General features: G+C 46.6%; 1 protein-coding gene across 4 annotated transcripts in view; it reads left to right on the forward strand.

The window, feature by feature from the left end:
- Positions 1–3,471, forward strand: part of Mtmr3 (myotubularin related protein 3) — a 107,960-nt gene extending 104,489 nt beyond the window's left edge. For all 4 annotated transcript variants that reach the window (XM_090320448.1, XM_090320450.1, XM_090320451.1 and 1 more), the window contains one exon: positions 1,435–3,471. In XM_090320448.1, the coding sequence (XP_090176574.1) occupies positions 1,435–1,606 (172 nt within the window). In that variant the 3' untranslated portion in view covers positions 1,607–3,471. The remainder of the gene's footprint in view (positions 1–1,434) is intronic.
- Positions 3,472–16,992: the final 13,521 nt, after the last annotated feature.

Below are 16,992 nucleotides of genomic sequence, written 5' to 3' on the forward strand. Positions count from 1 at the left end.
GGTACTGTGGCTCAAGTGGTAGAGCTCTAGCCTTGAGAAAGCCCAAGGACAGTACTCAAGTCCTGAGTTCAAGCCCCAGAACTGACCCCAAAAAAAAAAAGTTAACTAGAGCAAAAGGGGCCATGAGTATGGCTTAAGTAGTTGAGTACGTGCTAGTAAATATGAGGCCTCAAGTTCAGATTCCAGTATTGCCAGAACAAAATGACAGTATTCAAAAAATTTCCCAGTTATCTAGGAATTTTGACTACCTCAGGCAGTTATAAAGTGCTTACTATGTTCTAGAAATGAGATCGTGTGTGCTCATTTTGGTTCTCTGTCCTTCCGCTGCCCTGCGTGCCACTTTTTCCTTCTGCAGTATTTGTTGGTTCCCGTGGGGTCTTTGGTGTTCTAGCTTTGGTGTTCACTGCCTTAGCCAGCAGTGGTGTGCCTTCCGGGGGCATGACGGAGAAGGCAGAGATGCTGATTGCCAAGGAGGCCTTCCTATCTGCCACCTCCCCTCCTCGGCGGCGGGCATGTCAGGCTCCTTAGAGTTCTCTGTACTCAGCCCATTGGGATTTGTGTGCACTACAGGGCCAGCAAAAGTAAGAGGGGCAGAATCTTGTCCTTTGTCTGTCCCCTTTCCTATGAGTGTGATGGGACCTCTGCTGTGCGAGTACAGCTGAGCAGGGCTTTTGGTGGAGGAGGATTGGGGGTTGAGGGTAGTCAGACCTTCAGGTAGAGCGCTGAGTTTCCCTGGAGATGCATGGGGCCAGGCAGTGAGCCATAACCGACTGACTCTACAAGGGGGTATGTGTGTGCATGTGTGTTCATCCAAGCCTTTGCCTTTCCACCTCTCCTCTTGTCTCTCGGAGCATGCTCAACTCCTGCTTTGCATGCTGCAACAGCAAGCCTAGGTGTCAACAAGCTGCCCCCAAGCCTCTGGGGCAGTGGCCATTGGGCAAGGTTCCTTGTCCCAAGTCAGGCCAGGTAGTTGTTTCTGTCCTCTGAGGGGCCAAGAGACATCTCTCTTGTTGTCTTTGGTCTCCCAGTAATCATAAGCAGCAGAGGCCATTTCCCTAGTGGGTGTAACCACTGAGGAAATTCTCAGGCCTGGACTTATCTGTGGAGCTGGCGACTGCTTCTGCCCCGGATACATTGGTTCTCACGGATCTCTCTCATGCAGCATCTTCTTGTACGTCAAGTAACCTTGAGCCATAGTGATGAGGCAGCCAAGTGTTCTTGGCCTCCAGAATGAAAGTGGCATGCAAGTCTGCCGGGCGGAAGGCCTCCCTGTCTTCAGCTGATTGCTGGCCTAGAGATATGAAGCCTTTGCTCTCACAGGAGTCTCCAGCACATCCAGTGGCACACGGCAAAGTTCTGTCTCCTGCGGTTGGTTCCCTCCACCACATACCTGCTTGGTAACACTAATGAGGCTTTGTTTCTTCTTCTCTCTAGGAATTGTGGGAATGTATTCTGCTCCAGTTGTTGTAACCAGAAGGTCCCGGTTCCTAGCCAGCAACTTTTTGAACCCAGTCGGGTATGCAAGTCTTGCTATAGCAGCCTACATCCCACGAGCTCCAGCGTCGACCTTGAACTGGATAAGCCCATTGCTGCCACTTCCAACTGAAGTTCAGTGAGCTGGCCTGGGCAGAGGCCAAGCTGCTGCTCCTCTGACAGGCCCACACCACCCGGGCAGCCCGAGAGGCCCGTGCACTTTGGAATGGGGGCATGGAACCATCTATACAGAGTGACAGGAATTGGGATGTACCACTGGATTGTAGATTTTTTTCTTCTACCCCTTCCCTTTTCCATTCTCCCTCTGCTTTCAAAAAAGAAAAAAGTCCCCTGGTTGTCTTAATTTTTTATTTTGATGTTTTGTAATAGAAGAGCAGAGGTCAGACTTCCTGGAACAGCCGAGCTGCCTGCTGCTGGGCATGCTGAGAGATGGTGTGAGCTTCTAAGAGGGCGGGGCCGTCAGCCAGCAGTAGAGATGGGGGGACAGTGAGTGGGGCAGAACACAGCGCCAACGGTGGTGACCATTCCTTGTGCCACCACCACGTGAGCTGGTGGGGAAGCTGGCAGCGCCTTCGCCCAGGAGTGTTGCCCCATACCCACCCCACCCCACTGACAGACAACAGGATTGGCACACCACGAATGGTTCCCCTCGGGCTCCCCAGGGGGAAGGAAATGTGTACTGCTTTTGCGGCAGGCGAGGGGTTGGTTGGTGGTCAGCACAGCATGTTGGCCCACGTGGGATTCTGTGACTTGACCCAGACTGCCTGAGGCTCCCTTTGCTTCCCAGGACCGCCTCCTTGGGAAGGCTGGGCCGTGCTTCCTACCCGAAGACCTGGGGTACAGACTGACCAGAAGGTGGGGTCCTGCTGCTGTGTGAAGGCTGCCAGCAGCTGGGCCCACGCACACCTGCGAGCCCCCGTGGGTCGAGGTCCTCTGAACAATCTCTCCTGGGTCAGCACAGGCAAATCCAGACTCAGGGTTCCACAATTTCCCCATTCCCAAACCAAACCGATCGTGGATCACCCCTCAAGGGGCAGAGCAGCCTTCACAGTACAAATCAGCCTTCCTCCCCTCTTCTATTGAGGCAGCAAAGAAGGCCCGAAGTCCTCTTCTCTGCGGTGGGCTTCCTGAGTGGGCTTGTCAGTGGAGGGTCCACTGTGGCTGCAGGCGTCTTAAAGAGAGTCAGGGAGCCTTTGCTCAGCGAGCTCTGATGTGGTCCAAACGAGCCTTAAATCAAGAATCTTGGAGGTGGAGATGGGGAAGGGTGCAGAGGAGCTTAACGTGGTGCTTTGTTATGCTGGCATCCATGTTTGTGCCTGCCTTCCCTCCAGGGAAGGGCCTCGACTCTGCTGAAAGCTGCTAACAGGTCACTGGACAGGAGAAGGGTGGGTGAGGTCACCATGCTAGGTTCTAGCCTGCTTTGTGCTCGCTTCCCTTTCCTCTCACCTAGGGCCCGCTGTGTCTCAAGGTGGCTCCTGCAGGTGCTCGAGCGGAAGCCTTCCCTGGTGCTGGCGGTTGGGGCAAAACCCAGAGTGTCTGAGTACAGGGGGGCTCGGGTGGCGGCAGCTTGTGCAGAGTCTGGCTCTAGTGAAACAGGGTGTTGTTCTCTGCGTGCTGCGCGGTCTGCCCGGCAGGTAGGGAAGAGTCGGAGTGATGGAAGATTGTGCAGTTCCTATTGACAGGTGCCAAGAGGTTATGATACGGGTTTCTTGGGTCTGTTGTACAGTGTGAATAATTGCTTGCAGCTCTTAGCCCTTTTTTGATCAATGAAGCACTTTTTTATTAATATTTTCTTTGTATGTAAAGGAGGAACCGTAACTCTCCGTAGTTGTACATATAACCCTTTTCTCCTAAAGAGGAGTCAGTGCTCCTATATTTTTCATTTTTTTGTCAAAGCAAGAAGTAAATACTTTAGAATTGTTAAATATATAAATAAAGCAAATAAAGTTGAGTGCTTGGCATGGTGGCATCTGCTAACCCGTTCTTCTTTGCCCTGTGGTTTATCCCCTCCTTGTCCTTTCCTACTCACACAGGAGGTGGGTTGAGGAAGGGCTGGGAAACCGACCTTTGGCAAAGGAAAATGGCAGGTAGCTTTTCAACTGGAGACCATGACGAGGGCCTCACCATGATGCCCAAGCACTGAAAAACGTTTTCTTAAAGGTTTTGTCCTGAGATTCTCACAAACTAAGCAAAAGGTGGGGGGAGAGGTGGCAAAGTCCAGACATCTAACAGCCACCTGCACATCAGTGGTAATTAAAACTACCTCTGGCCTCTGGGCTCTTTATTTTTTCTTCCTCCCCACCCCTCCTGAACCCCACCAGGGGAGAGCAATAGTGCTGGGGTGTGGAGGGGCACACGAGATACTTTGCAGGGAGTCATCTTAGAGAATGATTCTGCCTGGCATTATTGGCTGATTGTGTGGGCAGGAGGCGGAGTCAGATGTGATTGGTCCTCTTCTTCTGCCCAGGGAGGAGACATCGTTCCTCAGACCTCTGACATCTGCTTCCCTCTGGGAAAGGCCTTGGCATCTAGTTTGCTTCTGGCCTGTTTGCTGAATGTTCTTTCCCCACCTGTTGATGAGATCCATTATGTATTCCTTCCCTTGGAAAGGCTGGGGAATGGTTCCCAGTACTTGGTTCTCAACCTAATTTGTGTGGCAAATTGGCAGCCTCTGACAGGACCTGCCACAAACTCCCTTGGAGCATTACCTCTGAGGTAGTCTAGGGGACTAAAGCACTTAAGAACCACTCACCTGGTCCCAGTCAACGTTGTGCCATGGGTAGGTGCCTGAGGGACCTGCACCTGTCACCTCAGTCCCTCCACCAGAGAACACCAGCTGTGTTCACACCAAGTTGCAAAACACGTGTCTCCACATTGACACCGTTGGCCCAGAGGCCTGGTGGCTTCATCTTCACCAGGTTCAAAGTCTGGCGTAGCATCTCCAGGCTAGTGGGAATCTGGAGGTAGGCGGATAAAGAGCCAGGGGTGCTGGGGACACGCAATGTGATACGAAATTTGCTTTGAGGACAGTGGCTGTGGGTGGAAAAGCAGTTGTTGGTGGCCACCGACCAGCAATAACTTTGTACTGACTGTGACCTTGAGCTGTCAGGATGTCTGTTTCATCTCTGAACTTCACTATGCTCACTTGCTCAATACCTCTTTTTAGATACTTTTGGCCTCAGGCCCAGTACCAAAAAATAAAAATAAAAAAAAATTCTGCCTTAACCCAGTGGAGCTTCCTGGTGAGGGCACACAGAACATTTTTTTCTCCCCTCATTTGGTGAATACTGGCCCTGTTCATCTCCATGTTGGGAAAGACAATTCTAACAAGTGAAAAGCTTTTGTGGCCAGTGTAAAGGTGAATGAGCAAACAAAATGGGTGCCATGGAAGCTGTGAAGCAGTCAGCAGCCATAGCAAAGTGGGATAAGGGTTTTGTCTTGGACGCCATTATAAGCTGTCATCCCCGGCGGCTCACATGAGCAGAAGTTCACGTGGGCCCTAAGCTCTGACCCTCTTACGAATGAATGCGGGCTGATATGTAAGTTCTGTTGCAGGAATTCAATAGCTGGTGCGTGTTTAAGTCATACATTCCTGGGACAGCAGGGCAAATCGAATTTCCAATGGGCCCTGGGCTGGGGAGAAAGATTGGAGAATTGGGGCTCAGGTCCCTGCTGTTGAATTTCCAGTCACAGTTCCAAAGAGGTGGCTCTGAATGGAGATTCCATGGGAGACCTCGAGGGCGGGGCGGGGCTGCTTGAGCATTTTCCTAAGGGAAATGGGAAATGACACTTGTAAGCCTCAGACACAGACACCAGCCCTGCAGTGCCCCAGCGCGCAGCCTCCTCACTGAAGCCGAGTTCCTCTGCCTCTCTGTCCCTCTGATGGGCCTAGCTGTCAGGACTGAACACCCTGAGAACTGGGAATCGCAAAGTTCCTGAATGCTGCTATTGTAGTCCACTTAACACGAAAGGACTTTGCCAATCTTCAGCTCTTAGTCACCTTATTTCACAGTGTTCCTAGCGGTTGCACATGAATTGTATCGTCCATGAATTGGTATTTTAAATGAACCTTCATTGGTTTGTAAGAGTTAAAATTTTAAAAAATAGAAAGCATTAACACATAGGCCCAGATGCTGCTGTGAAAAGTTCTGGAGTGTTACTGACAGACCTGCTTGCCTTTGTAAAAGCACTGGTACTGCTGTAGCCTCACTGATCATAGTTGGTGAATAAACCTGTCTTTGTCACTCCCAAACAGTTGTTGAGCCCCTGGATTTGTCTTTTATTTCTTTATGCTTTCAGTACAAGAGATTTAACTCAGCCAAGTGCTGTGAACCATGTCACCCAGCTCTTTTGTGTTCCTCAGTCTGTGAACCCCCAGTGAGACTGGATCATCTAAATGCAAATCCTAAGGTCTGAGAACACTGAGGTAGGAGAGGAAACCTGCTTGCTTAAGGCAAATGGGTTAATTGTGAACTGTCTCAGCACCCCATTTACCTGTGAAGTTTGTTTCGGGGAATCCTGACTTCATGAATAGTAAGTAAATGGTCACAGCTCACTGGCAGTCTCGGGATATTGACATAACTCAAGTAGACACTTAAAGAAAAAGTATATTTGGCACCTATTTTCAGTTCTTACCAGCTGCATAAAAGCTAAGAAATAGCTAAAGGCTAACAACTCAGGAGAAAGATCTGAGGATCATGGTTCAAAGCCAGCCTGGGCAAGAAAGTCCATAAGACTGTTTTCAATCAACCACCCAAAAGCCAGAAGTGGGACTGTGGCTCAAGTGGCAGAGCACTAGCCTTGAACAAAAAGCTCAGGGATAGTACCCGGGACCTGAGTTCAAACCCCAAGATAGGCACTGAAGGAAAGAAAAACAGCTGAAGACTGCTGATTGTAGCAGTAGAGCCAAAGGCACTGAGTTCCTGCAGGGGGAAGGAGGGGACAATGACCCAGCAGTGACCCTGTGAAGGACACATGCTCCACTGCTGGGATTGGCTAACACCTGGGCTCTGAACCCTTGGGACATATTGATGGTTTCTAATATTTAACATACCTCTCGGAATAAGTGCGTCCAGTTTTAGGAATTTTTTTTTTTTTTTTTTTTTTGTAGTCCTGGGGATTGAAGCCAGGGCCTGATGCATTCTACCATGTGCTGGTAGCTCACCCCTGTAATCCTAGCTGCTGTACCTTGAGGATCCGGATTAAAAGCCAGCCTGAGCAGCAAAGCCTGTGAAAGTCACCAATTAACTAAAAGAACCGGAAGTGCACTGGCAGCACTTAGGCCCAGAGTTCAAGTTTATAGCAAAACAAACTAGGGGCCTGGCTCAAGTGGTAAACACTTGCCTAGCAATGTTCTTGATGATTCATGGAAATGGTTTTTCTGCCTGAAAACTCTGCCCACCTTCCTCAGTCCCAGCCTTCTTTCACACCGGGACACCCATCCTCTCGCTGGCTAGCTTGTTTCCCCTTCTCTCCCCAGCTCTCCCTTGCCTGCAGTCTCCTGAGCCTGGACATCCAATCTCCATCCTATCGTCTGGACACAGCTGGCCTCTCAAGCTGTGCCATCTCTGTAGTGGCTCAGGAGCTCCATCTTCATCTTAATGTTCCTCTGCTTCAACCTTGAACTTCTTCCTGTAAAGAGGAGCTTTGATTATTCATTGGGCAGCTGGCCCTGTCCATATGTCTGTCTGGCAGTGGTGCAAGCTGGTGGGTGCCAGCCTTCCATCTGCAGAGATGGAGAGACCCACTGCTTTAAATCACAGTGAGGCCCTTCCTTTGTTTCTGTGATATACACAGCTTTTCCTTGCAGTTTTATGTTTCTTTCTGCGTAATAACTTAGGAGGAAGTCCTGGGGGAATGGCATACAGAAATAACAAATGATGGACCATTAACTGTGGCTAATTGTTTCTTTATGGCTTATGGCAGAGGCTCATCTGAGTTGCTCTATCGCTCAGCTACAGGTGGGAAGGGAGGGTAGACTGCTTCAAAATAATCCAGGGAGGGAGGGAAAAGCGATTGAGAAAGCTCCACTTCCACTCAGGTCTTGCTCTGCTAGCACCTCTAATCCCACCAGCTTCAGAACCCTCCCCCAAAACCTGAGCTCCTTCTAGCCCACAAGTGAGGAAATGGTTGGTACACTGACCCAGAGTCCTTCAGGGTATGTAAATACCCTTGTACTCCAAAGAACGGGATTCATCTACCTCTTAGATTCCCAGCCACTGAAAATCATTACAGCAAGCTTTTGTTTCTTGAAAAAAAATTTATTAAACCAGCTGAGTATGGTGGTGGTACATGCCTGTAATTCCACTACTGGGGAGGCTGAGATAAGAGAACCACAAATTCAAACTAATCTGGGCCACATAGCAAGACCCTGCCTCAAAAAAAAAAAAGAAGAAGAAAAGAAAGCAAGCAAGCCTGTAAGTTCTAGCCATTTAGGAAGCTGAGATCTAAGGATTATAGGACAAAGCCAGCCTGGGTGGGACTTGTGGAAGGTTCCTCTCTCCAATAACCCTGCAGAAAGCCAGAAGTGGGTCTATGGCTCAAATGGTAAAGCTCCAGCCTTGAAGAGAAAAAGTTCATGGATAGCACCCAGGCTCTAAATCCAAGAAGAAAAAAAGATGCGGGACTACAGGTATGGCTCAAGTGGTAGAGAGCCAGCTATGAGCAGAGAAGCCATTGGAGAGTGTAGAACCCTGAGTTCAAGGCCTGATATCAGCACCACAAACAAGTCAGTGAAGCTAGAATGTAGCTATGTGCTAAAGTGCCTGTTGAGCATATGTGAGGTCCTAGATTTAACCCCCAGTATTGGACAAGGATTTCCCACCCCCATTAAAAAAAAAAAAAAGGAACCAGTAAGGGGGAGGAGAAGGAGAAAGGAAAGAAAGAGGGAGAAACCAAGGCAAACTTTTTGAGCTCTCTACTGACCTAATAGCCTCATCGTGGGAATCAAAGGCAACAACATTCACAAGGTCCTCCAGCATTTACTTAGAAGGGGCCAGGGATCAGCGGACATCCTGCAACAATAAACCACTGCTTTCTTTTTTCTTTTTACTTTTTGTCAGTCATGGGGTTTGAACCTAGGGCCTGGATGCTGTCCCTGAGTTCTTTTGTTCAAAGCTAGAGAGCTACCATTTTGAGTCACAGTGCCACTTCCAGTTTTCTGGTGGTTCATTGGTGATAGAGGCTCATGGACCTCTCAACCTGGGCTTGCTTTGAATCACAATCCTCAGATCTCAGCCTCTTGAGTAGCTGGGATTCTACGTGTGAGCCACCAGTGGCCAGTCCACTGCCTTCTAATGTTCAAAGAGGTCAGTTGTTCCCAGCTTTTTGCTTTCTGAAAATCGCTACAGTTGATGTTCTTTTGCATGCTTTTTAACAATTTTAATTAGAAGTTATGCAAAATGACATTTCTGGGGTGAACAGTAATCACATTTTTTAAATATGTGTAAGATTTTCATTTAAAATAGTTGCTGGGGACTTAAGATATGGCAAATCTTTTTTTTTTTTTTTTGCCAGTCCTGGGCCATGAACTCAGGGTCTGAGCACTGTCCTTGGACTTTCTCAAGGCTAGAGTTCTACACTTGAGCCTCAGCACCACTTCCAGCTTTTTTCTATGTATGTGGTACCAAGGAATTGAACCCGGGTCCTCATGCATGCTAGGCAAGCACTCTACCACTAGGCCAAACTCCAAGCCCAAGATATGGCAAATCTTACCACCCCATTTTTTAGGGGAGGCAGTCCTGGGGCCTGAACTCAGGGCCTGGGCACTCACTGTCTCTGAGGTGTTGTTACTTTTGGGTTTTGTTTTGTTTTGTTTTCTCAAGACTAGTGCTTGACCACTTGAGCCACAGCTCCACTTTCATATATTTTAGTGGTAAATTAGTGATAAGAGTCTCATGGACTTTCCTGCCTTGGTTGGCTTGGAACCTTGATCCTCAGATCTCAGCCTCCTGAGTAGCTAAAATTAAAGGTGTGAGCCACAGTGCAAAATTTCCCATCCTTAAATGCTTTCTGCCAGGTTTTCTTTCCTCCTCTCTCCGCCTCACCCCACCTGAGCCCTTCTTCCCAATCTTTCTCTACGTCCTGTCCCCCATAAAGCAGACAACTGCATAGATTTTAAACTTGATACTGAGAAGCGAGGTTTTCCCCCCTCCAGAGCACCACAGGGTTTAGCCTGCTCGAAGACATAAATAGTCATGTGGAGAATTGTTCTCCACACTGAAAAACCATTTTATGGGCCAGAGGAAAGAATGAGTGAGTCATTTAGTACTCATGGGAGACTCAAGTCTTCTTTTGATAACAGTGTTTATCTGCAGGCCTGGAGATGAGGGTGATTGAACACGGCAGGATGTGTTTTCCCTCACTCTGAAACATTCTGAGCCACCTGGAGTGCTGATGGTGGATGGAACTGTCTGGAAAACAGGCCCTGTTGTCCCCGAGCTTGAATCATATCCTAAAACTCGGAGGCCCTGAGTCTAGAGCTTGCTTTTCACCTTGAACATTGAGAGCTTTGTCCTTGCTTGACCACAGGTAAGTGCATTGAGCCAAAGTAGTTTATTTTTTTTTCTTTTGCATTTTGCTTGGTTGGGGTTGGTATTGGAGCTTGAATTCAGAGCCTGGGAACTGTCCCTTAGCTCAAAGCTGATATTCTCAACCACCTGAGCCACAGCCCCACTTCTGGCTTTCTGCTGGTTAATTGGAGATAAAGAGCCTTGAGGCTGGCTTTGAACACCAATCCTTATATCTCAGCCTCTGAGTAGCTTGGGTTATAGGTGTGAGCCTCTGGAGTATCTCTTTCCCTCTCCTCCCCTCTCTCCCCTCTAAGTTTTGCCCATTAAATATGGTTTTCCTTAGATCTATGCAATTAAATGTAATGGAAATAAGCTGGGTGCCAGTGACTCGTTTTATAATCTTAGCTACTGAGGAGGATCTGAGGCTCACAGTTCAAAGCCAGCCTGGGCAGGAAAGTTCATGAGACTTATCCACCAGAAAATCAGAAGTGGAGCCATGGCTCAAAGTAGTAGCCAGCCTTGAATAAAAAAAAAAGAGCTAAGGGACAGGGTTCAAGCCCTGTGACCAAAAACAAAACAAAACAAAACAAAACAAAAAAAAAACCCTAAAAACAAAACAGAAGAGTTACAGAAATAAAAGGCTTTTTAATAAATACTTGTTCTGTGGCTTGAAGATCCATTCTCCTGTTCTATAATTTAAAATAGTTTTTAGGAAAAAAAATCTATTGCCATCTAGGGAAAGATATGAACATGTCTATGATTTCTCTGGCAGCTAGCCAAGAACAGAGTTGCTCAAGTGACTCAGAAAATTCCAAAGTCATTTACAATGTACTCCATTGACTATTAGATGAAAAGTCATTTGGAAACACAAAGTATGGTAAGGACGGGATCTGATTGAGACAGGGTATGGGAGAATTTCCTACCTTCGGCCACCATCATACTTTAAAGCTGGACATGGAACACAGGTGAATAAATCTGTGGATCAAAACAAAGACTAACTGTAGCCAAGTGCTGGTGGCTCGCTCCGGTCATCCTAGACACTTAGGAAGGCTGAAATCTGGAGGATCAAGGTTCATCTTCAACTTGGGCAGAAAAGTCTGTGAGACTCCATTTTAAAAATAACAGACCATAGTATCCACAGGGAACTCAAGAAACGAATCCCCCGAAAACCCAATAAACTATTCACTAAATGGGCAAGGGAACTAAAGAGAGACTTAAAAATGGCAGAAAAGCATATGAGAAAATGTTCATCATCTATGGTCATAAAGGAAATGCAAATAAAAACGACCTTAAGATACCACCTTACCCCAACAAGAATTGCCAAGATTTTGAACTCAGACAATGACAGTTGCTGGCGGGGTTGTGGAGAAAAAGGAACCCTACTGCACTGCTGGTGGAATGTAGACTAGTTCAGCCACTCTGGAAAGCAGTGTGGAGGTTCCTTAAAGAACTGAAAATAGACCTTCCCTATGATCCCGCCATACCACTTCTGGGCATCTATCCTGAACAGCATGACCCAGGGTATTATAAAGACACCTGCTCAGCTATGTTCATCTCTGCACTACTCACAATAGCCAGGCGATGGAAACAACCCAGATGCCCTACTGCAGATGAATGGATACAGAAAATGTGGTATATATACACAATGGAATTCTACATAGCCAACAGACAAGATAAAATAATGGCATTCGCAGGGAAGTGGATGAATCTAGAGTGAATCATGCTGAGTGAGACAAGTCAAGACCTAAGGAACAAAAGGTGCATGGTATCCTTAATATGCGGTTATTAAATCCAAAGTGTACAAGAGCGAGGACTCAATAACTGCATACCCAATGCTATGGACATGGTAAAGGAAATACAAACATAACTATATAGACATAATAAAAACCTATGACTCTATAGACATAATGTTTTATTTCATAAATTAATATGTTTCTATGACGTACAAACCCTTAGCCTAATTTTGATTAAGTTCTAAATACTAAGTCCCAGTGATTGTAAATAGAGATTCCCTCCTTAAACACTTGTTTGTTAAACTTGTCATTTAAAATATGATGTAAAAATCAACGTTAATAAATTCTCTAATTAAAAAAAAATAACAGACCAAAAGCCAGGCTGGAGGCATGGCTCAAGTGGTAGAGCACCAGCTGGGAGCAAGCAAAACCAGTGAGTTCAGGTCCCAGAACTGGCAACACACATACACACACTCACACACATAGAACAAGACTGATTTTAATTCACACCACAATACTCATTGTATCTAGGAGAAAAGAAAGTAGAGGCCATCTGCCATCGCCTTGAACAAACTTGGCCCCTGCTGCTCTCCTTGGCTTGCTGTTTGGGCTGGGGCCTCTGGCATAGGAAGAGAGGTGACTGGAGATTTGCTGTTCTTCCTGGCAGATGGAGATGGGTGGATGTCAGCAATGCTGGTAATAAATAGCTGCTACCACCAACCCTGCTCCTTTCTAAACCTGGGCATTTTATTTCTCTTCTGGTCACTCATCAAAGCAGTAGCTAAGAGAGGGGAATCGGGGAGCAGGTTCTCACTTGCACTGGATGGCAGCTCTGGGACAGACAGAGAGAATGCTGAGTGGTGATTTGTCTCCTTACCTGCTTTCTCAGCCAAGGGTGCAGTGCCATTTCCAAAGGCTGCGTGACATGTCAGCCAATTAATGCTGGAGTGATTCTGAGAATCCAGCTGTCTTCTTTTCAGCCAGGTGTTAAAAGACATTCACAGACAGAAAATAAAGCCAGGAGAATGGCAGTGTTGCTCTCTCATTTTTTTTTTTTACTTCCGTGTTTGTTTTGTCAGTTGTGGGGCTTGAACTCAAGGCCTGGGCACTGTCCCTGAGCTCTTTTGCTCATGGCTAGTGCTCCACCACTTTGACTACAGCGCCACTTCCAATATTCAGGAAGACAAGAGTCTCATGGACTCTTGCCTGAGCTGGCTTTAAACCTTGATCCTTAGATTTCAGCCTCCTGAGTAGCTATGATTACAGGTATGAGCCATCTGTACCCGGCCAGTTATTATTTGTGTGTGTGTGATTTAAATAAATATACTGCTTAGATAAGTGAGTGATTCATTTATTATTGCTACTTTTTGTGTTCCTATGCTGAGGCTTGAACTCAGGACCTGGGCACTGTTTCTGAGCCTTTCTGCTGTAAGTGAGAGCTCTGCCACTTTGAGCCACAGCTCTACTTCTAGCTTTTTTTGTGGGCTCATTAGAGATATGAGTCTCACCAACTTTTCTGTCTGGGCTGGCTTTGAACCGTGATCTTAGCTTCCCAAATAGCTAGGATTATAGGTATGAGCCAGCAGTGCCCAGCTAGCATCGCTATTTTTAATGAGTTAATAAATACTTAAAACATCTCTATTTCAGTGACAAAATCTGATATAGCAGATAAAGGCTATTAAATGTTTATCATTTGTACCATTGTGTATACTGTCTGTCTGTCTGTCTTGGGGCTTGAACTCAGGGCTTGGGTGTTGTCCCCTGAATGTGTTTTGCTCATGGCTAGTGCTCTACTGCTTGAGCCATGGCTCTACATCTGGCTTTTTGGTGATTAACTGGAGAAAAGAGTCTCACATCTCATCAACTTTTCTACCCTGGCTCGCAGAAAAAATCCTGAGTAGCTAGGATTACAGGCATCAGCCACCAGCCACCGGCTAGCTTTGTTTTTCTTAATCCAAATGTCTCAGCTATTCTAGATTCTTTGTGTGTTTAGTTCAGCTCAGTCTGAGAGGGGCTGGGAGCCACCGGCTTGTGACGACACAGTGACCCCTCACCGATGGCGGGAGCTGTGTTCCAGAGACCCCCAAGTAGCCGCAGTAAATAGTTATTCCCATATCGTGCTTAATTGCTGCTTCATAAGGAATCACTACATACTGAAAAAACAAAAACAAAACCCACAATAACTGAAGCCTCAATAAAGGGAACCATGATATAGTGAAGGAAGACTGTGATCCTAGCTCCTCAGGAGGCTGAGAGCTGAGGATCCCAATTCAAGGTCAGCCTGGGCAGGAAAGTCTTCTTACCACTGAGCCAGCCAAAAGCCAGAAGTGGCACTGTGGCTCAAGGGATAGGGCGCCAGCCTTGAGTGAAAAGCTCAGCGACAGTGCCCAGGCCCTGAGTTCAAGCCACAGTACTGGCACAAACAGAAAGAAAGAGAAGTAGGAAGGGAGGGAGGGAGAGAGAGAGAGAGACAGAGAGAGGGATAGAGGACAAAGAAAGAAGGAAAGAAAGGAAGAAAGAAGGGAGGAAAGAAGGAAGGGAGGAAAGGAGGGAGGGAGGAAAGGAGACAGGGAAGCAAGGAAGGAAGGAAGGAAGGAAGACTGAATTTGATTTGCATGGTCTTGGGCATTGGCCCTCAAGGCAAAGACAAGGATGAAATTTTTGCTCAAACCTGGTTGTGGTCTACTCAGGAGGCTGAGATCTGAGGATCGAGGTTCAAAGCCAGCCCAGACACTAAAGAATGTGAGACTATTATCTCCAATTAATCACTAGAAAATGGGAAGTAGGGCTGTGGCTCCAGGGGTGGGGTGGTAGCCTTGAGTTCAAGAACTCAGGGATAGCACCTAGACCCAGAGTTCAAGCCCCACGACCAAAAAACAAAACAAAACAAACAAACAAGAAAACCTTGTTGTGGGTCTTAGAAATCAAGACCCTTATCTCCTTATCTCCACCTCCCGTCTCTAAGCTGGACCGTTAGTCCTGCCTACAATACAAGGATGTGCTTGTCAACTCTTAAGCATTCCATGAATATTTTTGTGGGTTGCACAGGACAGACTATGAAATAATTTTTTAAAAACCCACACAGTCTAAAAAAACAGTAATAAGGGAGATATGAAAGCCTTTGGCAATCTTAGGATATGTAGAATGTTTATTTTTGTTTAAAAATAAACAGAAGGTAGCACATCTATACGTATACGAAATGTAGGAAAAACCCACAGTATTTCTCTACACTAGTAACAAATTATTGCAAGTTGAAAAATTTAAAAACACAACATTGACATCAGAATCAACCAAACATGAAATACTTAGGGATTAATTAAACAAAATATCATAAGACCAAAACAGTGAAAACTACAAAAACACTGCTGAGAGGAATTTCAAACCATCCAAATACATAGGGAGATATCCCATGTTCACGGATTAAAAGACTCAATATTCTTAAGACATTAATTCTCCCTAATTGATCTAGAGATGCAACGCAAACTCAAGCCCAATCAAAATCCCAGTGGAGAGTTTTGTAGAGATTAACTAAGTTGATTCTAAAATCAGTGTAGAAAAGCAAACAGCCTAAAGGAGTCATAAAAGTCCGAAAGAAGAAAAATGAAAAACCTTCATTGTGAGGAAACAGCATAGACTGTCATAATCAAGGTCAGAAAAAAACATAAGTAGACAGAGAAGTCGAGTGCTGTGGCTTTCACCTGTAATTCTAGCTACTCAGGAACTGAGATCTAAGGATTGTGGGTTCAGCTTAGGAAGATAAGTCTTTTACTTTTGTGTCATGAGACTTGAACTCTGGGCCTGGCACTGTCCCTGAGCTCTTCAGTTCAAGGCTATCATCCTACCCCTTGAGCCACAGCACCACTTCTGGTGGTGGGGATAAGAGTCTCATAGACTTTCCTACCCAGCCTAGCTTTGAACCATGATCCTCAGATTCTCCTGAGGATCCCAGCTACTACTTCTGAGTAGCTAGAATTGTAAGTATGAGCCACCAGCACCTGTGGAAAATTTTGAACCTCCCCCCATCTCCCATCTCTCTCCAGGTCTTCTGGGTAGTAGAGATGGAAAACCAGGTTGGGTGCGATTTTATTGGAAACTGTTGATATTCATTATTCATCATGTAGAGGAACTGTATTACTTTACATGTGAGCACCAAAACTTCCCAGCCAAAAGCTGAACTGGGACTGGGCTGGGACTTTGGCCTAGTGGTAGAGTGCTTGCCTACCTAAAGCCCTGGGTTCGATTCCTTAACACCACATAAACAGAAAAGGCCAGAAGTGGTGTTGTGACTCAAGTGGTAGAGTGCTAGCCTTGAAGGAAAAAAAACAAGTTCAGGGACAATGCCCAGGCCCTGAGTTGGAGCCCCAAGACTTGGGGCAGGGGTGGGGGGGAGGAGAAATAGGGGGGGTGGCGCCCAGAGTGGAAGGGTTGTCACCTAGCATGCACAAAGCCCTGGGCTCTATTCCTCCGTACCATACACTCAGAAAAAGCCAGAAATGGCGCTGTGGCTCAAGTGACAGAGCGCTAGCCTTGAGCAAAAAGTGTCTAAGGACAGTGCCTAGGCCCTGAGTTCAAGCCCCAGGACTGGCCAAAAAAAAAAAAAGCTGAACCAAGTTTCCCACCAGAAGGTTTCTCTAATGCATGAAAAGCCACCATGCTTCCTCGTTGTCATCTCAGCCTGGGCACTCAGGCAGTGGCCCGTCGCTTGCAGCCCTGTCATTTCTTGTTCCAGTTCATTAAACCCCAGAGTTTCCCTGGAGCACAGAGCCCACATAGAAATCTCTGCGCCCGTCAGGAGGAATCAACTCACAGGGCTTAGAAATTGATATGCAACTATGAGCCGGGCCCGAGGCCACCGTAAATCACCACCTACACATGGGATTATATGTTGGAGGATGACAGGGAGAGGGAAGAATCGGAGATGCCGGTTGCACCTGAGGAGTTGTGAGTTTATTTTGTATGGACTGCCTTCTCTTGGGCTGCAAAAGATGGACACAGTGCAGAAGCTGCAGCCAAGCTGGAAACCCTGTATCTTTTTTTATATATTATAAGTACATAATAAGTATACATACATGTGTGTATATGTATATATACACACAGAAATATAACCATGACTCGTATCCATAATCCTAGTTATTCAGGAGACTGAGATCTGAGGATCAAAGTTCAAAGCCAACCTGGGTTAGGGAAGTCTGTAAGACTCTGAGGTCCAATTAATCATCAGAAAAGCAGAAAGCATGGCCGGGAGTTTGGCGTAG

The sequence above is a fragment of the Megascapheus bottae genome, chromosome 28, assembly GCF_031878675.1.
Source record: "Megascapheus bottae isolate mThoBot1 chromosome 28, mThoBot2.hap1, whole genome shotgun sequence".
NCBI classification, from domain to species: domain Eukaryota; kingdom Metazoa; phylum Chordata; class Mammalia; order Rodentia; family Geomyidae; genus Megascapheus; species Megascapheus bottae.